A 26,031-nucleotide genomic window follows, 5' to 3' on the forward strand; every position below is an offset into this window, starting at 1 on the left:
AAAAGACATTTACTTCAGCAGCAAACATACCTTACATCAGGCTCTGCTAACAGATGGGTTGCAGTTGTAGATTATCCCTCGTGTCATACACATTCAGGTAACTAACATGTGATGAACACACAGAAAGTGAGCCAGTTATATCCAGTTGTTTATCATTATAATTATATCGGTGTTCCACTTATCCTCGATAAAGAGGATGTGACAGATGTTACAAAGCAGAAGAGGATTCTGGGATATCGAGCCGTTTGCATCACCAGCAGTGAGTCAGACTCGTTCTCAGTGACTGTGCACACTATTCGCTGTTTTCAGGATCACAGCCCAGCAGCTGAGAATCAGCACCATGTCTATAATAACATTATTTATAATAGCATCATTTTGAAGTGTGAATCTTGCAAAGTAGGAAGCGGGAGGTTCAAACACAAAGCCCAGATTGTGGAACTATTGGGAGTTTATTTAGCAGCACAGAACATTTCACTGTAAGGCGAACCCTGACTGCAGACAGGGTTGAAGGTTCAACTCTGACAGAAAACACTGAAAGTTGGAGGAAATGTGTTACAAACCTTAAAAACGCATTTCTAAAATAAAACCCTTTGATTCAAAATATCCACCGTTGAAATCTCTGACAGTTCTGGCTCACAAACACTTTTTTGTATCAAACTTGAATGTTTGCGTGTCGTTCTGAGGACGCACAGAACCTGCTGTTCATTTTACATCATTGTGCTTTTGTCCTAATACTCTTAATTTTAAGTTCTACAAACCAGGTTGTAACTGTGGGAAATGTTTCAGTTAAAATCACAAATGAAGTCATGTATCTGAGGGGACACTTGTTCTTTCCTGGCTCATACTGCAACAGCCCTCAGTTTAAACTTAAAGCATAAAGATGTTGGACCCATTAACACTGTTCACCACACAAACTGTCAATAAAGTTAGAAGTCTTGAAGTGCCGGCGATTCACTCAGGAAGCCCAGATGCTGACACAGTGCATAAGATCCTGCTGGATGTCAGAGAAACACGTACGTGACTCTGCAGCGCCACCTGGAGTCTCACCTGGACAGGCTGTCATCATACCTGCGGGGAAATCAATATGTCTCAATATTTCTTGTGTTCAGCTGAGGTTGTTCCTGTTTTTAATTCATTTATAAGGAAATGTGTTTTAAAACATACGTCTAATCTGTCAGCTTTGAACAAATAAGTAATGATGTCACTCACTGCTTGACACAGTCTGGGATCTGAACATGCTCAGTGGGGATGACGTTAGAAAGTTCCTTTAAGCTGCTGATGAACTGAAGTTTCCTGCTGAACTTGGTGCTGAGGATGAAATAAAAAGACAGTTTGAGTTTTAGTCATTCAGATATGACCACTTCCTGTCCAAGAAAACAGCATGATGGGGTTTATAAGCTTTTACTAGCAAAACAATGATCTGTGTCTGTATCAGACGGGTGGTGATGAAGAAAAGATTGTGCACCTGATGAAGGGCTTGATGATGGTGATGAGAGCTTTAATGTACCAGGTGGGATGAACCACATAGAAACCCTTCAAGTTCTTCCTCAACCTGCAGGCAGAAAATCACCAAAATCATAAAGAAACACCGAATTAGGGACTTGGAATAAACCAGCGGTCTCCAACCTTTTTTGCGCCACGGACCGGTTTATGGCCGACAATATTTTCACGGACCGGCCTTTAAGATGTCGCGGATAAATACAACAAAATAAAACTAGTACCGGTACCGAAAAAAACGAAGATTTATTCATAACACACGTGAAAAGACCCAGGAAAACCCAGTTAACGATCAAAACGATAACAAAATAACGCTGAAAACCGATAAAACCCCTGAAAACCACACATTTCACACCTGAGCCTCAACTCTCGAGGTCCGGTACCGGTCCGAGGCCCGGGGGTTGGGGACCGCTGGAATAAACCAACCATCCAACCAACATCCAATCATCCATCCAGCCATGGTCTCCCATTTATCCATTTCTGGGTCATGGATGTTAGGGCCTATGTCAGGGTTAAGGGTCAAACAATGAAATACAATTTGTGAAGTAAAAGACAAAAAAAAAGTTAAAAGACTGAAAACAGGTGAATGAAGGAGGAAATAGATTAAAAATTATGCCTGGCACACCTGAAAATCACCTGAAAATCAGTTCATGACATGAAGACGATGTCCTCCAGATATTCATAATAATAATAAACCCCTCTCCTTCAGCCACGAGTGAAAAAACTGGATCTAAAACTGTGTTTTTATTATTTATTAGGCTGAGTAAGCATTCTTAGCAATGAAAAAGATCCCTGAGCTTTGGACACATCAGTGAAATAAAGCTTGAATATGTGCCCATTGATAAAGTCCTGATCAAAAGTTTAAGACCACGTGAAAAATGGCAAAAACTCCTATTTTGCATCGTTGGATCTTAACAAGGTTCCAAGTAGAGCTTCAACATGCAACAAGAAGAAATGGGAGTGAGACAAAACACGCAACAGAAACTGGGAAGTGTAAAGGATGAATAGCAGCTCGCCCTGCCACCACCACGACCCGGCTTTGGATAAGCAGACGATAACAGATGGACGGATGGATGTTCGGACCTGCTTTTTCTTACCTGCGGTCGATGGTGGTGTAGCATTCTCTGAGCCAACTGATTCCTGGCAGTTTGTCCTTCTGACCTCCAGCACAGAGATACACGATCACATAGTTTTCCGCCACCATCAGCTCCAGAGTGCCCACTACGAACCTGATACATACAGAGAGGCAGTGGTGAGGCGGTCGATCGCAAAAGCTCTGAACTGATCTGCCGCATTGCCACTGGTCAATTATCTGACAGCTGAACCAGAGCCAGTTCCCCTTCAGCACCATCACATCCACAAAGACTCTTACTGGTTTTACACTGGAACCCGTAGTGGGTCTGTGCACTAAGACAAATTCAGCCTTTTGATCCGTCTTTTTCTTCGCCACGACTTTGAGTCTGATTCTCACTGTGGGGTAGGTAAGAGCAGTGACTCAGAGGTGAAGGTCAGGGGTCAGAGGCCAATGTGTGTTCATTACCTGAACAGATTATCCATCACATACTGGTAATTCTCCAGACAGTTTTCTGGCAGGTAACAGGAGGAAAACACGATGATGTCATTCATACCATCTCCATAGTAACCTGGATTGCCAACAGGTGTTAAAAGTGTGAGGGGGCATAAGATACAACAACAACAACAACAATCTTTATTTATAGAGCACATTTAAAAGCCTTGGGCATACCAAAGTGCTTTACATAAAACAATAAAAAATAAAACAGTTCACACATTAACATCAAATACATAAAGGTAACGAATTATGTTCACAGATAAAAGCCACCAATAAGAGTAAACTGCAGCACATAGGTTATAGCAAGGTAAGACTGTACCACCATGATAAAAGACACCAGTAATGGAAAGATAGCAGAGAATTTAATACAATAGGTCAATAGGTCACTGCAAGCAAGCCAGCATTTAACTGGTAGAAAAGGCAAGTTTAAAAAGATATGTTTTTAGCCGTGATCTAAAAGAATGAATAGAATCAGACGCCCGGATGCCAATCGGGAGATTGTTCCACAGCTCCGGTGCAACTAGAGCAAACGATCGATCACCTCTAGATTTCAGTCGAGATCTGGGCTGAACCAGCAGTAACTGTGAGGATGACCTTAAAGCCCTAGCAGGAGCATATGGGTTTAAAAGTTCCTTAAGATAGCTTGGTGCAGTGTTATTGGTAATTTTAAAAGTAAACAACAAAATTTTAAATTGAATACGATATTTGACAGGCAACCAGTGCAGATCAGCAAGGACAGGAGTAATGTGGGCAAACTTCTTGGTTTTAGTTAGAATGCGTGCAGCAGCATTCTGAACTGTCTGTAATCTATGTAAAAGGGAAGAGTGGAGACCACAATAAAGTGAATTACAGTAATCTAGCCTTGACGTTACAAAGGCGTGGATGAGCTTTTCTAGGTCTTTATACGGGATATAGTGCCTGGCCTGCCTGTGGTGTGCTGTGGTGTGCTGGGGGAGCAGCACAGCAAAGAAGGACTCATCCAGGCTGGAGAAACTGATCAGGAGGGCTAGCTCTGTGGTCGGCATGAAGCTGGACACTCTGGTGACAGTGGCAGAGAAAAGGACATTAAAGAAACTGATGGACATTATGGACAATGCCAGGCATCCTCTGCACACGGCCATTAACAACCAGAAGAGTCTGTTCAGTGACAGGTTGCTTCTCCCCAAGACAAGAACTAACAGACTTAAAAACTCCTTTGTCCCACACGCCATCAGACTGTTTAACTCCTCTCTGGAGGGGAGAGGGAGGGGAAACAGGAGGACAAAGGAGGGGGGAACAACTAAGCTGTAGTGCCTCTTCACCTCACTGTGCAATACCTTTTGTGCAATACTTTTGTAAATAGTCAACAGTGCAATAGACTCAATACTTGAAATGTGCAATTCACTTGTATTTTTATTTTTATTCCTATTTATCCCCTTCGTATATTTTATTTATATTGTCTCTGTATTTATATATGTGTGTGTGTGTGTGTGTGTGTGTGTGTGTGTGTGTGTGTGTGTGTGTGTGTGTGTGTGTGTATATATATAATATTCTGTAACTCTGTAACTTCTGTCGGTGCTGTGCTTTTTTGGAAATCGAATTTCCCAGAGGAACCCACCCGAGGGATTAATAAAGTTCTATCTTATCTTATCTTATCTTAAATAAGGCGAAGCTGGTAAAAACTAGATCTGACAACAGCAGACACTTGTTTATCAAGTTTAAATGAGCTGTCAAATAAGACACCCAGATTCCTAACAGTGTCAGAGAAAGAACTAGTGAGAAAACCAAAGGCATCCCGAAGTTTGGCACGAAGGGCATTACTACCAAAAATCATAATTTCGGTTTTCTTATCATTAAGGATAAGAGTATTTGCCAAAAGCCATTTCTTGACCTCACACATGCATTCTCGGAAGCTATTCAAAGACAGATAAAACAGGTAAATCAGTGCACAGGTAGCAGTACCTCCATGAGACAGCACCCTGAGGAACGGCTCCAGGACGCTCATATTGACCCGGCTCTCCTGCGGAGGGTCACCTGTAGTGAAACAACGCCACCTGGTGCCATGGCTGTCCACCACATCCTCCCTTTCCAGAAAACCCAGTCCGCTCTGGTCTGTTTCCATCAGGCAACCAGTTTGTGGGTCAGACCTGGAGCTGTGACCTCTGTGGTGGCTGGAGGCAACACCAAGACGCCGCAGGTCATCTGAGAAACAATCAGGTAAGAAGATAAACAGCTGTTCGCAAACCTTGGCCTGTATGACCTCTCTATGACCGCTCACCTTCCAGGTCCAGGTCGTACATTGGGAAGGGCAGCGATTCGCTGTCTGAGGGTGTCTCTATAGCATCTAGATCAAAGTCAAGTGCTTGGTCGTCTTCATCTTCAGGGGAGGGGGAAAGGAAGACAGAAGGCAGGTCATCAGAGACCATGGACCCGCTGCGACCTGCAACCCAACACCAAAGAGCTGAAACGAAATGAAACGAAAACTGTGGAGTTTTAAAGAGAATTCCCAGCTATTGTTTCGTTACCTAATGACAGGCTGAGAGTCGGAGCCACCAGGACTTTTTTCTTTGCTTGCGGCGGGCTGGTCAAAGCTAGAGTGCTGGGAGGAGCTGCAGAAAGAGAGAACACGGTATGTCAACAGTGACATACCTGCTGAATGTTTCTGTTTACCAATGACAGCCACCCGACAATGAGGGCCTGTTTGGATTTTTATTTTCATTTTTTTAAAGCAAGTAAGCGCAAACATTAGTTTTTGAAGGAAAAAAAGCCTAAAAGCTGCAGATTCTGCCTGCCTCGACTCAGCCACATGAGATCACAGAGCAGCACATGCTGAGGTACATAGTGTGCAGTGATTCCCAACTTTTTGCAGAGTCAAGCCCAACAGACCTCCAAAGTTCACGTGGCCTTCGGATTAGCTCAAGAACAGCACGTAGAGAGCTTCATCAAAAAGGGTTTCCAAGGATGAACAGCTGCATCCGAGTCTTACATCAGCAAGCACCATCTAAAGCCTCGGATGCAGGGGTGTAAAGGATGCTGCCACTGGACTGTAAAGGAGTGGAGGCGTGCTCTCTGGAGTGACCAATCACGTTTCTCCATCTGGGACTGTGATGCATGAATCTGACTGCACTGTGCCAAGTGTAAAGTTTGGTGGGGGCGGGGGGAATCAGACAGCATCACTGTCTGAGCTCACAAATCCGCTTCTGAAAGATGTGGTCAAAGGCTACGTTCACACTGCAGGCGAAAGCTCATCAAATCCGACTTTTCTGACCATGTGCGACCCATCTATCCGATCATGGTGTGACAGTGTGAACGGCGCAAATCCGATCTGGGTCACTTTCATATGTGGTCCTGAATCCGATACATAGCCGATGTTTCAGAAAGCGACTGCTGTTTGATGGTCAGGTCGCATTAAATACGTCTCTTAAGTCTGACACAAGAAGACGCCAATTATCAGCGCCGGAGAAGACATCACGAACGCTTCCTGTCCATCCAGTGAAACTGTTGGGAACAACGTTGGAGAAACGTGAACATTTTATTTGTACTGCAGCTATCCTTTGAAGCACCGCTCCTCTAAAACAGCAATAAGTTTGCTCTGGGTCTAAACGGAGCGCGTTGTGTGTGACGTCTTCTTTTGCGCATGCGGCCGCTTTGAGGGTTCACAAAAGAGTGCGTTTGCTGTCGCATTTTGTTTGAAGTGTGAACACGCAGACAAAAAAATCGGATGTGATCAAAAATCGGAGTTGAGCATTAAGACCTGCAGAGTGAACGTAGCCTGAAACTTCCAGAAACACTCTGAAGCTGTTACAGCTGCAAAGGGGGCCGACGTTGTATTACAGCCCATGGACTGCGAGTTTCACTCAGGTTCACACGCATCTGTGAATATATACATAGATAACAAAATAATGTCTTTATTATTAATTATTATTATTTTGTATATAATTTAATATGTATTTTAAATTTTCATTCGTCTTTTTAAAGGATTACTTTACAAATATAAATTGATCTTAATTTGCCTTTCTTTTTTTCGAGGCAGCGATTGAGCAGGAACAGGACCCGTCCTTCGGTAGTAACTGTTGCTCGTACTCAGCCACAGTAGTTTTTTCACCCCGCGGGGTGATAAGCTACTGTAAATGTCTGCCACAAAAGCTGCTTGGCCATGACTGTTTGCACAGCTCAGCATAGCTCAAAGTCAAACCATGAGCTGTAGCTGGCTACGTTTCACTGCCTTGAGCCTCATGTTTGCTTCCTTCTCCTATTTTTGTTCCTTGCTCTCTTCCTTGCATCCCTTATCTACTTATTGCTCTTTCCTGTCATGCTTAGTAGGACTACCTAAGGGAGGATGAGTCCCGGTGACAGCTTGATGGGTGATATGGGCAGCCTTTCTTTGTTCTGTGGTTAGAGGATGGTGTTTAAGGAGGGAGAGAATAGGAGCTCCAAACAGAGGAACCAGGTACCAGGCAGCAACAAGGCCAAAGTGTCGGGGCCTGGGTCTAGGCGCCCAGGGCTCATGTATCTTTGTATACATGTATATTTTTCTGTGTGTGGTGTTTTGTTTTCTCTGCTTTTTCCCTTCGTCTCTCCGTGTGTGCTCCCGGATGATTTGGGTCGCCTGAGGGATCGCATCCCCGGAAGTGTTTGTGCGCTAGAGGCAGCCACAGCAGCTGCAGCAGATCGTCAAGGGAGCTGTATTTAAGAGTGTGGCTGATCTGGTCGGCGCTGGATCCTTGAGTCAAAACTCATTAGTCCAGCCGTGGACTTTTGTATGAGAAAACCGTCACGACTGTAGATATCCCGCTAACCTGAGTGTGTTTGTGTGTTACCAGGAATCGGGGTGTTTTTGGAGTCTAGGTGTGGGAACGGGAGTTTTGGGGGTTGCCCCTTTTCTCACCTTGCATGGACTTGTGCACTGTGTGGGATTCAGGGAGAATCGCCAAGTTGTGTTTTTCCTACTTTTACTGCTACTCCACAGTCTGCCATCGCAGCCCGTGACACAGAGTTCTGCAGCTTTTCTTCACACTCTGCTATCGAGTTAAATGACACGGATATAAAACACAGAATAACTGGCAGGAACTGAAAAGTTATTTGGAGCTGTGCATGGTTAAGAGAAAAAGGCTGAAAGCTGTGTTAAACCAGCATTGTTACCAAAACATGTACATGCTTAACATTCAAAGACCAGTGAAAACGCTTGTTATACTGGGAGGAAGTGATTGGCCCGTAAGTCTTAGAGCTGTATGGTTTGTAGACTTTGAACTTGGGTTTCTATTAATCAGTGGAATTCATTGTATGGAGGTTTGCCTTCAGTGTATAGAAAAACGAAACGACTGCAAAGCATTTGCTCATTTTCTGTGTAGTTAGATATTTTATTCCTATTCCAAAAAAAAAAAAAAAAAAGATATTTTATTCCTGCCAACTGTTGAACAGGCGCGACAGGCAGCTACGCCAGTCAGCGGCGTCCTCTCCACACTCCAGGCCAGCTGGGGGCAGTAATGCACTAGTGATGGTAAATTTGATTCTTTTTACTGAATCGATTTTAATGAGTCACTCACCAAAGTGAATCGCATTTTTTGAGTCATTTGATTCACTGAGTCAGTTGGGCTTGTGAATCATGATTCATGAGTCAGTAAAGTGATTCTCGAGTACTGAACGATTCGTTCATGATTCGCGCATCACTATAATGCACCACAAAAAAACACAAAGAAGAAGTTATGCGGTCCTGCAGCGGCTAAGTTACCGTCTTTGGAGCTCGCTCTTGCTAACAGTGATGACTTGGTGGTGCACAGGGGAGCAGATTCCAGTCCAGCTCTGGTCTGGTTCTGATCTTTTTACTGGGCACGTCGGGGCATTGCTTTGGTTTATGAACAATATCGTATCCTGTGTGATTGTTGTTGGTTGCCCACTCCCTCCACCCATGTGGTGGAGTAGATGGGCGCAGCTCTGTTGGTGGTGTCTCTGGTTGTTTTGATATTTTGTCTCTGCTCTAGATTTCAGTCTGTGGACGGCTAACCTGGCCATAGGTGTGAACGGTTGTTGGTGGCACAGTGTGTGGGTGCACGCTGCCTCCGGTCGCTGGGAAGTGGAATTATTTGCAGATTTGTATTTGAATCACAAAATTATTGTAAAGGTTTGAGATGAAAATGTTTATTTTAATTTAATTACAGCTGAAAATGTATGAAGCCATTTCAAAATATTATTGTTTTAAAGGCTTTGTTATTTTTTATTTTATTATATTGTTTTATTTTTCATTTCCTGTATGTATTTACAGTAACATACTGCTATTTATGGTTTATTTTAGATTTCAATATTTTTGATGGCTTCCTTAATGAGTTTGATGTTTTTTTCATTATTAATATTTTATTATTGCTTTCCTCCTGTGCGCAGCTTTAAGCTATGACTTTGTAATACACATGTATTTATTTTGAATCACCGTATTTGCTTTCGTATATTTTTCTTTCTTGTGGCATCAAAAGAGCAGAGAAAAGTTCATCGTCTCAGAAACAACAAACTGTCTGCGTACCCGGTCTCTGTCTCGTGGCTGTCAGTGATTTATCCTCCGAGTCGCCACCGCCTGACAGAACACAGGAAACAATCAGAGAGGAACCTCCGAAGAAGAAGAAAATAAAGGAATAAAGGAGCAGCTGTCAGAGTTACCTGGCTGGACATCAGACACCTGCTGCAGTTCATCTGCTGGAAAATTGTGAATATGTTGAGAAGAGAAAATGTCATCTGAAGGAAAAACAACTGGACGAGTCTTCCTTACCCTCCTTGTCTTCCTCATCCTCCTTACACACATTGCCTTGTTCAGCCTCCTCATTTCCAACAGATATTTGCCCCCCACATTCTTCCTCCTCCTCATCTTTAAAACCAAAAACACCACAGAGTTCATGACAGGGACTGGCCTGAGACCAGGACGTACCGTTTGTCCTCCATACCCTCTGACCGCTCTGTGCGTGGCGTGGAGATGAGCGGTTTGTCACCCGTTTCCTCGTCGTCTGCAGAGAAATGCAGATTCAGGTTTGAGTTTTCCTAAAGCGATAGTGCTCCTTCAGTAATAGACACAGCAGTGTGATTTGGTGATATGATTAATTTCACTGATGATGTTCATTTGTTTGAATGAACTCTACATATTGGATCTCAGTGGGTCAGCATGAATGAACGTGAGTGTATTTGAATACATGAATAGTGTCTGACATGCCTGACGGCTCTGTCAGTACCTGATCGACCGTCTGCAGCAGACGTTGCGCTCACAGCTGTCGCAGTGCTAGTAGAGGTCGTATCATCTGTTAAGCTGTTGGCTGCTTGGATGCTCTCGGTAGCTTTGGCTTTCAGAAATGATCTGCACACAGAAGCACACTGAGCGATACTTTACTTCTGTTTATTCTTTTTTCTCTCGTCCAGTAATGCTGCCTAAATTTCACTCTTACCCACTGTGGCATGACCCGGCCACAGAGTTACACACTGACACACTTTCCTGTTTCTCTAACACTGCAGCTTTACAGCAGCACACAGCAACAACAACAGCAACCAGCTCAGGCCCAGAGTGTGCTGTCTGTGATCAATAGCAGTCTTCAGTCTGCTCCAAAACTGTGGAACAAAGTGCCCTTCACATCTCCACCTCCCTGACATCACACATGTTTCAAACCTGTCTGAAACACACTGTTACTCTCTGCGTTTTACATCAGGATGACCTCTGACTGCTTCGATTGTCTGATTTCTCACTAGGCTTTTCTTATTTTCTTAAATTGTTGTTATGTGTTTGATTATTTTATATGTACGTCCCAGCTGTTGTTTTTAAAGGTGACTCAGACTGTGACTGAAGCTAGCTCTATCGTCTCTTTAGGGCCCCTCCCCTCGCTAAAAGCCCTTGTTCTTCTGATTGGCTGCAGAGGAGCAGGAGCCCTGGCCATAACGACGCTACAGCTGGACGTATCTGTTTGTTAAATGATTTTGTTTGATTACATTTCAAACTGAAGGAAATCAAAAGGCTGAAATGAACTCTGACCTCTGTGTTTCCTCATCAGGCTCCTCCTCTCGTGACTCCATGTTGTTACTGCTGCTGAGGATCAGTGAGACCGCGTTAGTCCAGAGCCTGCTGCCAGATCAAGACTAAACGAGCTAACATTTCTGGTGTTTAGCATGGAATTCATGAAAACATTATTCTGTAACATTATAACCGTCAGCACACTGTGAATCAGCTGAAACGTTGCTGCATTAAGATCTGAGAAAACACTCTGGGCTCAGGTCAATAATCTTTATTGACACAACTGTTATCTAACAAAAACAGTGCAAAGGAAAGACAAAGAACACATTACAAAATAAAAGTCTAAGCAGAAAAAGACTTCCTGTGATAAAGAAAAGTTTGAGAGTCAGAAAAGACTTACAGCGAGTCCTCAGAAAGACGACGGCCAGGTGAAGTCAGACAGGTGAGACGGGTTCAAGGTAAATAGCTGAGATCACCTGAGAGTCAGTGTGTGTGTCTGAAGGCTCACCTGATGACATCACACCTGCCTTTAGTGAGTTTATGAGTGAACTCTGATACCTGAGCCCCTCCCTCACCCGTCTCTCGCTGTACTTTTAGCCAACAGGACAACAGAGGTGTGGCGGGTTTGATTTGTTGGTGCAACAAGAGGCCCGCCCCGTTACCACAGCAACTATGACTGTACAAGTAGACATGCAGGTGTGGAAACTGCAGCATGCAGGTCGCTACCTGCTGCATGTGTGTCACTGTGGTTCAGGTATTACTGTTTCATGAGAACATTAAAAGATCCCAGGGAAGGAGGAGCATGTGTGAGTCTGTTGCACCAGTGCTTTGGTTAGGACTGCTGGCAGGGGCTCAGAATGAAAAGCTTCAAATATTTACAGGATACTTTGGTGGCTTATCATTAATGAATAATTCTGAGAATTTTGGAGTTGCTTTATAAATGAGCAGAACATATAAATGCTGTAGTTATATACACTGTAACCCTGCCCTCCAGGATCAGGGACTTCCTGTCCAGGTGGTTAACATTGGCACCGCCTGCTCCTCCACCCTGACCCGAGGCTAAGTCTTCGTGTCTACGCCCTGCACACTCATGATCGCACACCTCCCTTCCCCTCTAACACCATCAGTAAACTTGGTGACGACAGAACGGCCGTTGGCCTGATCAGCGGAGGAGACGAGATTGCGTACGGGGAAGAGGTTAAACACTGTCGAGATGTCGTGCTGACTACAACCTTCTGCTCAACACCATCAAAACGGAGGAGACTGTAACTGACGTCATAGGGAAACACATTCCCCTAACTGTGTTCGGCGAGCGTCCTCCTTGAGACTCCTGGGGGATCTTAGAGAACGTGCTCACCTTCTGCATCGTGGCCTGATATGCCAGTTGCTCAGTGTCAGACACTAAAAACCTGCAGAGGGTCATTAACACAGCACAAAAGATCTTCGGCTGTCTCTGGAGGACGTGGTCAGCGCTTGGTGTCTCGTTGCCCCTGCGTGACCTCGTGCCCTCTGGGATCAGGTGCAGGTGTCTGAAAGGCAGGACGGCGAGGCCATCGGAGCGCTGAGCCCGCTGAATGGACCTAGTGATGAATGCACGAGTGAATGTTTGTATGGTGGTGTGCTGAGATGAAAGCCTAGCAACAACACAGTAATAGTTATGTTGTCTCTATCCTGTAGTGCATTTTGTGCATCAGACGATAGTTTCAATAATATACAAGTGGAACATTTCTAAATAACAACTTGATGTACTTCAGTATTTCCAGTACTTTGATCATTTCTTTCTTTATTTAGTGCCACTCGAACATTTTCACTGCACTGTCTCCCTCAGGAAGATTTCTTTGCAGATTTTTCCATAAGAATCATGGAACAAGCTGATTGGTTATAAATGCAAACAGTCATTAAAACTCAGAGCTGAACTGAAATGAATGTATTGCATCTGATAACTGAAAATGAATCTTATAAATGTAAAATATGAATAAACAAGTGAAGATTTTTCTTCCTTCCTTTGAGCTCATCATCCAGGCTCGTCTCATCCTGTGCAGCTGCAACACCGCCCAGTTCAGCCTCTTCATTCCTCCGTCTCAGCTCCCTGTCTCTTTACAACAATATTTCATTGCAGTAATTTATGCGTCCTTCACTGATCCATCACAAACAACAAAAGCACTTTGTGGACGGGGCGCTCCGATTTCTCCTCTTTGCTGCTGCAGAAAGCTGCTCGACTGGAATCTTCACATTCCCGGTGCCTCTTCTCTGGAGCTTGTTTTTCTTTCTGTTTGCTGGGGAAGCGACGAGCCACCTGTCACCATTATAGATCCACTCTGGACAAAGCCAGCCCTTAAAACGACACTTACTCAAGGAAGATGAGGAGCTTTTTGATCCTCGTGTTCGGTAAGACAGTGTGGGCAGCTGTGGGTTATCTCTGACTCTTGCTGTCTCAGCAGCAGCTTTGGATCACAGCGGTCTCAGACAGACTTTTATCAGGAATCAACGCACAGTTTGTGGTCCTAAAGCTCCTAACCTGCACTGTTCAGCTCTATTTTTGTTCAGTCTACTTTCAGTTTTTTCTCTCGCTTATTTACCCCCTAATGGGGTTATTCTCACTTCATTCCTGAGTTTTAAGTCTTAAGTGCACTTCCTGTTTTATTTTGGTAGATTCTGTCTCTCTCCCAAACAGTGACAGCAAAGTTAAAAAACACTGTTGTGCGTGTGTCCCAGTTTCCCAGCATGCCTTGGCTGCAAAAGTGGAAGTGTACGAGGGGGCGGAGTCTGTGCTTCTGCCCTGCCGGGTAGGTTTTTTACTAGAGGACACTACAGTGACATGGACCCGCCCTGACCTCGATCCCAGCGCCATCCACAGGCGGCACGAAGACCGAGACGAGCCGGATGGTCAGAACATGCGTTACCGTGGGCGCACGGCAATGAGGGCGAACGAGGCGGACCCCAGAGACCTGAGCCTCACTCTGAGCAAACCCGAGCTGTCTGACACCGGAAGTTACGACTGCATCATCAGCAAGCAGAAAGACGTGCTAAAGCTGACCGACGTAGAGCTCCAGGTCAAAGGTGTTAGGAGGTGGTCGTAGGTGTATTGTTGTTGTTGCTGTTTGGGTGTTGTTTTCCTTTTGGTTATAGGTAGGCGAGGCGGGGCTTGATGGCACTCCTACACACCTGCGACGCATCGGACGTCATCTGTGAGCGCTTTTAGGGAGCAGAGTCACGGACGTCTGGTGTCGGAGTATTATCGCTGTCACAAGTGGTAACGAGCTAGCACAGGCTGCATCTGTTGATTTTATGCTGTGGAGCTGTATGTTTTAATGGATCCACGTTTTGCCTACTTTTGTTGTCTTAGCCTGTTCCATCGCCTGCCCGCCTACCTAGGATTTTCTGTTGGCTATTCTGGATCCGCGACGGAGTGCTACATACCATCAGGCGGCGATCACCGCAGTGGTTTTGGTTTAGGTGGTCAAGTAAGCTCTCCAACTCTCTCTCCGTCCACTTGTGTTTAACGTGCGGCTTTCAACGGTATGCCATAAACTCTGTTTATTTTCCTGTTGTCAGGTAACTCCGGTGTGTCTGCTACCTACCTGTATGCTTCGGCTCCGTCTCATCGCCTCGGTGTTTTTCTCCTGGCACGTTTTATTTTATCACTGTATATAGCCCTTTCCCTTGTAAATATTCCCCCTTACTTGTGGATATAAAAGACTTGCATCACTACTCTGCGTCCGTGTGTGTTTCTGCCACGCAATCCATCTGTGTAGTCCAGCTCACCTAACAGAATACTCCGACCATTTTGATGGATTCGGCAGAACACGCAGGTCCCGCGTCCGGCGATTTACTCCAGAAACACGAGGAGTCTTTGTCTAGTTTGTCTCGGCAGTTGGCAGCGTCCGAGCAGTGGGCAGGCCGAGTTAACGAGACCTTGTCGGCCATTCAAGAGACTTTGGCTCGGCTAGTTCCTCCTACTGCTCCCGCTGTTCCTGCTCCCCCGCCCGTACCGTCTGCCTCATTGAGTGTGGGCTCTGTTCGTGATCCCGCTCCCCCGGCTCTGGTGCCTTTCACGGGAGAGTTGGGCCGTTGCGGGGGTTTTTTGATTCAAGTTTCTCTGCTTTTTCAGCGTTATCCCCAAGCGTTTTCTAATGATGCTGTTAAGATTTCTCATGTTATCGGTGCCCTTCGTGATCGTGCTTTAGACTGGGCCGAGTCTTATCTCGCTCTGCATCCCGTGGAGACTGTCACGTATGTGCAGTTTGTTCGGGATTTTAAGGCTGTTTTTCACCACCCCCTGCGCTCTGATGAGGCCGCGCGGCAATTGCACGGGCTCCGCCAAGGGGGCCGGTCGGTGGCGGAGTTTTCTATTGATTTCCGGGTTAAAGCTGCGGAGACGGGGTGGGGTGAGGACGCGTTGCGCGGGGCTTTCGTCATTGGATTGGACGATCGCATGAAGGATGAACTCGCCACTCGCGATGAACCGGAGAGTTTCGAGGCACTGGTTAATCTGGCTATTCGCATCGATAATCGCCTTCGCGAGCGTGAGAGGGAGAGGGGTGGCCGGGTCTGTGCTGAAAGTGCTGAGCGCGCCGTGGTGCGCTCGGTATTCCGTCCTCCTCCTCCCGGTCCGGCCCGCGCACGGTCTCCTCCGGCGTCCGCCGCTGAGGAGCCTATGCAGTTGGGTCGTACACGGCTGACGCTGGAGGAGCGTCGGAGGCGTTTCGAGGGGCGGTTGTGTTTGTATTGTGGCCAGTCGGGCCATTTTGTGTCCGCCTGCCCGTTGCGGCCAAAAGGCGGTGCCCACCAGTAACTGTGGGGGTACTGGTGGGTGGCACTGACTCTCTTTCTCAAATTCCCCGCATGCAACTTCCTGCTGTGGTGTATGCCGCGTCTGGCGCTTTCTCTACTAACGCGCTTTTGGATTCTGGCGCTGAGCAGAATTTTCTTGACGGCGGTCTCACGAGGCGTCTCGGGATTAAGACTGTGCCCTTGCGGGTTCCCGTCTCTGTTGTGGCTCTCACCGGTCAGTTGCTGCCCTCCGTCACTCATGAGACTGAACCGGTTTCGTTGATTCTTTCTGGTAATCATCGTGAGGTTCTTCGTTTTTTTGTTTTTTCCTCCCCGGAGTCTCCCATCGTTTTAGGTTATCCGTGGTTCGAGCGTCATAATCCTCATATCGATTGGTCCTCCCGTCGCATTGAGAGTTGGAGTAGCCACTGCTTGTCTCACTGTTTACAGTCTGCTCTTCCGCCTTCGCCTGTCTGCTCGTCTGAACTGGCGCCTGAGGAGGTGGATCTTTCGTCTGTACCTGAACAATATCATGATCTGGGGGCGGTTTTCAGTAAACGCTGTGCGCTCTCGCTTCCCCCCCATCGCCCTTATGATTGTGGCATTGATCTGTTACCTGGGGCTCCTCTGCCCACCAGCCGGCTGTATAACCTCTCTGGTCCTGAGAAGGCAGCTATGGAGAGGTATGTTACGGAGTCTCTGGAGGCGGGCCTGATTCGTCCATCGTCTTCGCCGTTGGCGGCGGGTTTTTTCTTTGTGGACAAGAAAGATGGATCTCTCCGACCCTGCATTGATTTTCGGGGTCTTAATGACATTACTGTGAAGAACAAATATCCTCTTCCCCTGATCTCTTCTGCTTTTGAACCTCTACAGGACGCGGTCATTTTTACGAAGCTGGACCTTCGCAATGCTTACCATCTGGTGCGCATGCGCCAGGGAGATGAGTGGAAGACTGCCTTTAACACTCACCGTGGACATTACGAATACTTGGTAATGCCTTTTGGTCTGACGAATGCGCCGGCAGTGTTTCAGGCGTTGATCAATGATGTGCTTCGGGACTTTTTGAATCGGTGTGTGTTCGTTTATTTGGATGACATCCTTGTTTTTTCGCGGTCATTGGAGGACCATGTGCAGCAGGTGCGCAGCGTTTTGCAGCGCCTCCTGGAAAACAAACTTTTTGTGAAAGCGGAGAAGTGCGAGTTTCATGCTCGTTCTGTGTCGTTCCTGGGCTATGTTTTTGCTAAGGGGCGGGTGGGGCCGGATCCTGGCAAGATCAAGGCGATTGCTGATTGGCCGACTCCTTCCTCGCGCAAACATCTGCAGAGGTTTTTGGGGTTTGCTAATTTTTATCGCCGTTTTATTAAGAACTTCAGTCAGATCACCCTTCCGCTCACCCGGCTTACGTCCGCGACTCGAGTTTTCTGTTGGTCTCCTGAGGCCGAGCAGGCGTTTGCTCGGTTGAAGGGGTTGTTTTGTTCCGCGCCCGTTCTCGCCCACCCGGATGGTGCCAGACAGTTTGTGGTGGAGGTGGATGCTTCTGAGGTGGGTGCGGGGGCGGTGTTGTCGCAGCGCTCGTGCGATGATGGCCGTCTCCATCCGTGCGCGTTTTTTTCGCGGCGGTTTTCTCCGGCTGAGCGGAACTATGACGTGGGTAATCGTGAGCTGCTGGCGGTTAAGCTGGCTTTGGAGGAGTGGCGTCACTGGTTGGAGGGGGCGGAACAGCCGTTTGTGGTTTGGACTGACCATAGGAACCTCTCTTATATTCGGAGTGCGAAGCGGCTTAACTCCAGGCAGGCCAGGTGGCAGCTGTTTTTTAGCCGGTTCCATTTTACGATCTCGTTTCGCCCGGGTTCTCGCAATGTTAAGCCAGACGCTCTGTCCCGTCAGTTTTCCCCCGCGTCTGAGTCTACGGGGGTGGTTCCGATCATCCCCTCGTCTTGCGTGGTGGGGGCCGTGACTTGGGAGATCGAGAGCTTGGTGCGCCAGGCACAGCGGCAGGATCCAGACCCGGGTTCGGGCCCGCAGGGTAGACTGTTTGTTCCGGCGGCCGTGCGCGCGCGTGTCTTGCACTGGGCGCACGCGTCTCGTTTTGCTTGTCATCCTGGCGTGCGTCGTACGGTTTCCCTGCTGCAGCGCTCCTTTTGGTGGCCCGCTTTGGCGAGGGATGCCCGCGAGTATGTGCTGGCCTGTGACATTTGTGCACGCAATAAGAGCCGTCACCTGGCCCCTCCCGGGTTGCTGCATCCCCTGCCTGTCCCTGGTCGACCTTGGTCACATATTGCAGTGGACTTTGTTACCGGGTTGCCACGTTCCGCTGGTCACTCGGTGATCCTCACCATTGTGGACAGGTTCTCCAAGGCGGCGCATTTTGTCCCTCTGTCTAAACTTCCTTCTGCCCTGGATACTGCTCGCGTGCTCGTGGATCATGTTTTTCGGTTGCATGGACTTCCTTTGGACATTGTATCGGACCGGGGGCCTCAGTTTGTTTCTCGGGTGTGGAAGGCTTTTTGTACTGCGTTGGGAGTGGGGGTGAGCCTTTCTTCGGGCTATCACCCACAGTCTAATGGACAGACTGAAAGGGCCAATCAGCAGCTGGAGTCCGCCTTGCGCTGTGTGGCCTCCTCTGACCCCGCTTCCTGGAGTGGTCATCTCGCTTGGATTGAGTATGCTTATAACTCTCTCACCTCGTCAGCTACGGGGTTTTCTCCGTTTGAGGTCTGTCTGGGATATCAGCCGCCGTTGTTTCCTTCTCAGGAGGTGGAGATTGCGGTTCCGGCCGTGCGGGATCATCTACGTCGCAGTCGGAGGATTTGGCGCCGGACCAAGGCGGCGCTGCTCCGGACCGTGTCTCAGACTCGCCGGGCTGCTGATCGGAGGAGGACGCCTGCGCCTCAATACACCGTGGGCCAACAGGTTTGGCTGTCCTCTGCGAATGTTCCGTTGAAGTGCGTGGCCAGGAAGCTTGCTCCTCGCTTCTTGGGTCCTTTCACCGTCCAACGCATCATCAATCCTGTGTCGGTTAGGCTGCAACTACCGGCTTCTATGAGGATTCATCCTACATTCCATGTTTCTCAACTACAGCCAGTCTCTCGCAGCCCGCTGTGCCCACCCGTGGAGCCTCCTCCGCCCGCCCGGGTGGTGGACGGGGGTCCTGTCTATTCTGTCCGGCGGCTGCTGGATGTGCGCCGTCGTGGCCGAGGTTTCCAGTTTCTGGTGGACTGGGAGGGGTATGGCCCGGAGGAGCGCTCCTGGGTCTCGAGGGCCTTCATTGTGGACCCAGCGCTTATTGTGGATTTTTACAGGAGGCACCCTGACAAGCCTGGAGGACCGCCGGGTGGCGTTCCTTGAGGGGGGGATACTGTTAGGAGGTGGTCGTAGGTGTATTGTTGTTGTTGCTGTTTGGGTGTTGTTTTCCTTTTGGTTATAGGTAGGCGAGGCGGGGCTTGATGGCACTCCTACACACCTGCGACGCATCGGACGTCATCTGTGAGCGCTTTTAGGGAGCAGAGTCACGGACGTCTGGTGTCGGAGTATTATCGCTGTCACAAGTGGTAACGAGCTAGCACAGGCTGCATCTGTTGATTTTATGCTGTGGAGCTGTATGTTTTAATGGATCCACGTTTTGCCTACTTTTGTTGTCTTAGCCTGTTCCATCGCCTGCCCGCCTACCTAGGATTTTCTGTTGGCTATTCTGGATCCGCGACGGAGTGCTACATACCATCAGGCGGCGATCACCGCAGTGGTTTTGGTTTAGGTGGTCAAGTAAGCTCTCCAACTCTCTCTCCGTCCACTTGTGTTTAACGTGCGGCTTTCAACGGTATGCCATAAACTCTGTTTATTTTCCTGTTGTCAGGTAACTCCGGTGTGTCTGCTACCTACCTGTATGCTTCGGCTCCGTCTCATCGCCTCGGTGTTTTTCTCCTGGCACGTTTTATTTTATCACTGTATATAGCCCTTTCCCTTGTAAATATTCCCCCTTACTTGTGGATATAAAAGACTTGCATCACTACTCTGCGTCCGTGTGTGTTTCTGCCACGCAATCCATCTGTGTAGTCCAGCTCACCTAACAAAAGGTCAGCACCGGACTCTGCTCTCTTTGAAGTCAAAGTAGCTCAGGCACGTAAGATTTAACAGTTTAGACCACTCTGCTTTACCTCACTCAGTGCAGCAGGTCAACAGGACTAATTAAAAAGTTGATGGTTCAATTCCCTGGTTGCATCAACCCATGCATCCATCACAGTGTGAACGTTAGACAGAAAGCACTTCAACACAGAAAAGATGTCTGTGAATGACAACCTGTCCATTTAACATATGGTCACTGTAGCACACAGAAGCCCCGCCCACCAGCTTTCAGTTTTTGAGGATGACACAAATTTTTAATTATTCGGTCCTCGAGAACAAGTAAGAGTAGCATGACTTCAGATCAGGAACCACATGCTATGTTTTTCTCAGCTGCTCCGAGTCCTGGGATCCGATAGAGAAAGATGATCTTGAACTGGCTCTCAAGCAAAGCTGCTCTAGGGTCCAAGAATAACAACATGGAGCAGCTGGTTAAATCTGTGCTGAACTGACAAAACAAAACTAAATGTTGAACAAACTCATGGACATAATGATAGTTTGTGATGAAGTCGTTTGAAAAAGGCCGACATCCCCTCACACTAACCTGACCCTGACCGTCATGCACACCTTTTCTTTTACCCTCTCAGTCGGCATGTTGGAGGTGGAGGTGACAGAAGGGTCCGAGTTCATCCAACTGCCCTGCCAAACGACATCTCCGCTGCCTGCCGACACCACCGTGGAGTGGAGCCGCTCCGAGCCCATCCCCATGATTGTCCACGTGTTCCCAAACAGCAGCGCAGAGCTGCCGAAGAAACAGGACGAATTCTTCTGCGGACGCACGCGCATGCGTGAGGACTCGCTGAAAACGGGAGACCTGAGTCTGACCCTGAAGTACCCCTCAGAGCGAGACAACGGTCACTACGTCTGCACCATCAACACGGGCACGGACACGCTGAGGCAGAAAGTAGCCCTGCAGCACGTCAAAAGTGAGTGGAAGGGGACACGGGTGAGAGGGAGGGATGCGGTTCACACGCTCACATTTGGGCCTCTTTCTCTGACCAACAGAACCGTTTCCCACCTGGGCCACGGCTTTCCTGAGCGTCATGGCCATCAGTCTGGTTGCTGGCGGAGGTTTTGTAGCATATTTCTGGTATTATTTTAAGATGGGTATGCTTTCCATTTGTTTTACGTTTTGGTTCTGTGTATCTTGTGGTTTAGGTTCAGCTTCCATATTTAATGTTTTGGTTTTGGTTCTTCTCAGTCTCCACCACGGAGGTGGATGAAGGGGGGGAGTCTGTTCACCTGCAATTTAAAACCACACCTAACCTGCCAGTCGGTGCTACGGTGGTGTGGAGGCGCTCCAGGCTTCGCTTCAAACTGATCACAGTTCATGAGTACTCAAACGGCGAAAGCAAACCAGGTGCGAAATACACGGACCGTACAGAGATGGTCGAGGACCCGCTGACATCAGGAGATCTCAGTCTGACCCTGAGGCGACCGCGAAGACGAGACAGCGGGATCTACCTCTGCACCCTCTGCAGGGGCAAAGTCGTGCTGGATGAGAAACGACTGAGGCTGGAAGTCAGAGGTAAGAACCTCGCTCCAGGGCTGAAGCTCGTACCTGCAGTCCCCTTAGACCAGTGGTTCCCAAGCTTTTTTTGCTGGGCCCCCCTTTGTTTTACAAGAAAGATGTTCGCGCCCCCCGCGTGCACGCGCACACTCATCCTCCAACCACACACGCCCATATTTTTTTCCATATTTCACACCTCAAACATTTAGTAAACAATTAAGCAAATACAAGTAAACTGCAATAAATTACAGGTAGTAATAAAGTAAACTACTAACTCTTTTAGGCTACCTCCACACCTACACGGGTATTTCTGAAAACACAGCTGTTTCGTCCACGTAAACGGCGTTTGGAATCACCGAAAACTGAGACTTTTTTAAAACTCCTTTTTTTGCGTTTACGTGTGAACGAGGAATACAGAGTTGGTCACGCAGCGTCAAAGGTATGTGCCTTTATTCACGTCACGCTGTGGCCATGTTATTGTTTACATGAGATGAACTGCAGAATGATAGAGACAAAATACTGTTAATCTGACTGTCTGCAGGTTTTACACGCTGTCCCTCCATTACAAAGGCAGAGGCGTCCCGGTGTCATTATTTTACATGTAGTTGTTTTTTTCCTGTGTAATAATGTTCGACATTGCATCAATACATTTTTCAAAAATTGCCTCTCTGTGCAAAATGGGTTCAAAAACATAAACAGCTGTGGGATTCTGTTTGTCCGTGATTTGAACCGAGGGAATAAATCGTGTCAGGATCAGCCTGATGTTATTTGTATCCTGCTGTAACTTTACTGTATAAAGAGCAAACATCTCCAACATGTCAGGAGCAGTTAGTCATTACAACAAGTGTTTGTGAACTAAAGATCAAGAATGTGGGATCCTGTTTGTCTGTGATTTAAACAGCCCAGCGCTGCTCCAGACGCAGGGAAAACCAACCCTGCAGGGAGACCGACCTCCGCACCTGTGCAGGTGAAGCCAAAGGGCAGATTTGCTTCACCATGTTTTCTAGTCTTTGGCTTAGAATGAAGTTGGTTTGGAAACATTCAGCGATGCTTCATCTCCTGCTTTGTGTTTCTGTAGGCGCCGTGCTAGCAGTGTCCAAGCGTTTTGTTTGTTTCTCCCCCTTTCATCCCGCGCCCCCCCTGCCATGGCTCTGCGCCCCTCCTAGGGGGCGGGCCCCACACTTTGGGAAGGTCTGCCTTAGACTCCCATGTGGAAACATGTTTACAGCCTGATACAGAAACAATTTAGATAGTTTTCCCCTTTGGACCTCCTGTACATCTGTGTGTACACTTGAATATTTGACATGATGTCAGCGTCATATAAAGATAGTGCAGGTAGCCTGCAGCTTTAAGAGGAAACAGAAAAAGAGAAAGTGGAGGACGTCCCAGAGGCTGTACTCGCAGTCACGGAGCTCCTCGGGGTTCTGTTATCAACACTTTGTATTTACTTATGAAACTTCTGCTCATTTTTGGCTCCAAAATTACAAAACATGGAGTCAACAAACAACTGGGTGACATCACGGTGGATATGTATATTTTTTTATATACAGTCTGTGATCAAATGTCTGGTCTGATGCTTTGATCGGCTGTCCTTTCAGTCCCTCAGGTGAAGGTGTCAGAGGGGGTCGATGTTGTGCTGCCCTGGAAAACCTGGATTCCTCCACCAGAAAAAGCCACTGTGGAGTGGAGCCGTCATGAGCCGTGGCCCATGATTGTCCATGTCTATCAAAGCGGCTCGAACTGTCTGGAGAAGCAGACCTGGTTGTACCGTGGCCGCACAAAGATGGAGGACGAAGATCCTCGTAAGAACAGAAACCTCAGTCTGGTCCTGCGCGAGCCCACGGTGCTCGACAGTGGCGAGTATACGTGCACCATCAAAGAGGAAGAACGAGTCGTGAGGGAAAAGTGTCTGAGGCTCCACGTCAGAGGTCAGAGGAGGAGCTTGTTTCCTGTTTCTGTTGTTTTCGTCTCTTCCTGCTGTCTGACCATCTGTCTGCTCCTTCTGCAGATTTCAATCACATCTCTGATGATGAAGAAAATGGAGAAAAGACTCCTTTGATCAGATATCGTGGGCCCCAGTCTGTCTGATCTCTGGCTCCCCCTCAGGTCCTCTCGGTGAACTGCGCTTAGTATCAAGCAGTAAAGAAAGATTTTAAAAGTCCAAACAAAGGAAAGGAAGAAATAAGACGGCGGGATTCAAAGGTTTTTAAACATCATCCATTTTTAAAGTATTTCAGACGACAGAACATGTACTGTTTGTTTCTCAGGATCCACATGATAAAAAGCGTTTAGCTGACATTAACACTGTGGCAGGCGTTGGTTTGTGGCACGTCTGCGGGGGAGACCGACACACCGCAGCTCCATCATTGTTAGGTTTTGTATTGTTGATTGTCATTTATGCTTAGAAATATTTAACCATTTAAGCTTAGAAGTATATAATCATTTGTAGATTGAAAGAATGTCTCATCCTAGGTCTGTAACAACTCTGTGTAAGCATGAAGAGGGGGGGAGTGCGTTCACTCCTCTACAGAGTGTTCTGGCATAGATCACACACCTCCTCCTAGGAGAGGTTGTATTTTCTCTTTCTGATATATGTACACACGTATATCTCTTTAAGTATAAGAGCCTTTTGTTCAGATGGAGCCCTAGACTCCTGGCACCAGCTATCTTGGACACACACACACACACACACACACACACACACACACACACACACACACAGTATTCTTTGTTCACATGTATACCTATGTAAGATGTTACATGTTAATGACCCTATGCATATTCATGTAACCACAATAAAAGGAGTGCTATGGGGAGCCTGGCTGAGAGTCTGATGGGGGTCAAGTGGTGGGACAACACTTGCTCCAGCCGGATCTCCCTCATGCATGAGTAAACCAGAGAACTTTGCCTACTTCGTGTCTTGCTTGCTGTGTAATTATATTGCCTTCAACGTTCCAGCGAATAGGTTCAAGCTACAAACCTATCAATCATGTATACGAAGAATGAAAAGGGTCCTGAGTTGTTGTTGTTCTGCACGTGTTGCTAAAAGCTGCAGCCCAGGGGTGTTGTATCAGCAACCGTGTGTCAAGTGCAAATATGTGGTTGGGTCTGTGCTTACCGCCACAAACAACTGTAGGACATCGAACCCAGTTAGGGAGATCGTCCACTTCCACAGACTGTGACAATCTCCCTAACTTCTGAATGTGGGAGTGAGAAGGAGCACCCAGGTGCAGACACGCCAGGAGACGGAGCTGAGTTTACACAAAAGGCGAAGCGTTTATGAGGCTGAAGACATGAAGACAAAAACAAAGCAGGGGGAGAGAACTACAACTAAAAGCTAAACTGTGACGACTACGACAAAGTGACACGAACATGATTCTGAACAGGTGCACGCGAGGAAACATGAACACGCCCTGAACAGAATCATGAAAGACTTTAAACCTGAGGTAACGTGGAGGGAGGAAGACTGACAGACTGAATGAAAACGCACAGGCTAAATACACACAGGAAGTGATCAGGTGAAGGGGAAACAGCTGACAGGAATAAACATAATGACACCACAGGGGAAGTAAAACTTAACCCGTTAAACATGGGCTGTATCCCAATTCAGGCACTGCAGCCTCAACGATCCTCAAGGGCCGCGTACTCAAAGACCGCTAAGGCCGGAAGTGCGAGGCTTGTGTAATGGGACGGTCTAGCCTCCGTTGCGCTGATACTGTTGTTTGTCAATAAAGTTTAAAAAAAAAAGCCTCCGTTGTGCTGCCCAGGTTGCCAAGCAACCATGATACTAACAGCTGGAAACGTGTCATACAGCTGTGTTTGACAGAGATGAAGGAGAAAATCTTTTGTTCATTTGTTTGTTTCTACATGAGCTTTGATCATTCTCTGTGAGATTAGGCTCAGCTATTGAACGGCGTATATTTTAAAGTAAAGGCTTTAAAACCAAGTTAGTACAAACGTCACTGATGTCACATGACTTTGCCGACATGTGGCCAACAGCAATGTTTAATGTTCTTCGTTATTAAACATTTGCACATAAATAAGTGACATAATATTCAGTACTTAAAGTTCACTCTTCGGCCGCCCCTCATCCGCCGTTTTTTTCTGCAAATTTATCCACACCCATCGCCGCGCTATGCATTCTGGGATATGTTGGGCCACGAAGTCTACACTGCCACAGCCTTAAAATTCAGGGAAATGAAGGACGCATTTGAGGGCCGCATTTCGAGCAGCCTTTGAATTGGGACAGCCTTCGTCGCGCCGCTGTGACGTAATCGGCCTTGAAATGCGTACTTTAAGGCTGCAGAGCCTGAATTGGGATACAGCCATGGAAACACCAGACTCTTCAAAATAAAACAGGAAACAGCAGGTCAAACTAGATCATTAGAACACACACAATTAGACACAAACACACGTACAACTGAAAGTAAAACACTGAGGACAAGACAGACCACAGGACAGGAAAAGACTCATAACTAAGGAGACGAAGAAGAACATATACTAGACTAGAACTGAAGACAAACAAATGATAATATGTTGCACACTTGGATTAAGACGAGTTGAAACTAGTGTAGCTTTGTGAGTTTGCCTTTACTGTAAATGCAA

General features: G+C 47.2%; 2 protein-coding genes across 6 annotated transcripts; one reads left to right on the top strand and one right to left on the bottom strand.

Moving 5' to 3' along the window:
- Positions 1–430: 430 nt before the first annotated feature.
- LOC113014507 (BCL2/adenovirus E1B 19 kDa protein-interacting protein 2-like) lies at positions 431–11,543 on the bottom strand. Of its 4 annotated transcripts, none has more exons than XM_026156088.1 (15): positions 11,425–11,533; positions 11,046–11,096; positions 10,258–10,379; positions 9,976–10,035; positions 9,804–9,899; positions 9,695–9,730; positions 9,561–9,611; positions 5,572–5,655; positions 5,325–5,486; positions 5,009–5,248; positions 3,038–3,140; positions 2,595–2,726; positions 1,466–1,552; positions 1,210–1,308; positions 431–1,068 (listed from the first exon to the last, which is right to left on the bottom strand). In XM_026156088.1, exons 2-15 carry the CDS (start codon positions 11,084–11,086, stop codon positions 1,044–1,046), a joined length of 1,338 nt encoding a protein of 445 aa, XP_026011873.1. In that variant the 5' UTR covers positions 11,087–11,096; positions 11,425–11,533; the 3' UTR covers positions 431–1,043. The 4 variants fall into 4 exon arrangements, 3 of the variants coding, with proteins under 3 accessions (XP_026011873.1, XP_026011874.1, XP_026011872.1); XM_026156089.1 differs by having other exon boundaries at positions 9,695–9,727; positions 11,046–11,099; XM_026156087.1 differs by having other exon boundaries at positions 11,046–11,099.
- Positions 11,544–13,004: 1,461 nt separating this feature from the next.
- Positions 13,005–23,841, top strand: LOC113014505 (uncharacterized). 2 transcript variants are annotated; one of them, XM_026156085.1, is made up of 7 exons: positions 13,005–13,412; positions 13,740–14,084; positions 20,504–20,842; positions 20,922–21,023; positions 21,118–21,444; positions 23,025–23,354; positions 23,435–23,841. In XM_026156085.1, the coding sequence occupies exons 1-7, from the start codon at positions 13,385–13,387 to the stop codon at positions 23,512–23,514; spliced, it is 1,551 nt and encodes a 516-aa protein (XP_026011870.1). In that variant the 5' UTR covers positions 13,005–13,384; the 3' UTR covers positions 23,515–23,841. The 2 variants fall into 2 exon arrangements, with proteins under 2 accessions (XP_026011870.1, XP_026011871.1); XM_026156086.1 differs by lacking the exon at positions 13,740–14,084.
- The last annotated feature ends 2,190 nt before the right edge of the window (positions 23,842–26,031 follow it).

The sequence above is a fragment of the Astatotilapia calliptera genome, chromosome 22 (genome assembly GCF_900246225.1).
Source record: "Astatotilapia calliptera chromosome 22, fAstCal1.2, whole genome shotgun sequence".
Taxonomy (NCBI): Eukaryota; Metazoa; Chordata; class Actinopteri; order Cichliformes; family Cichlidae; genus Astatotilapia; species Astatotilapia calliptera.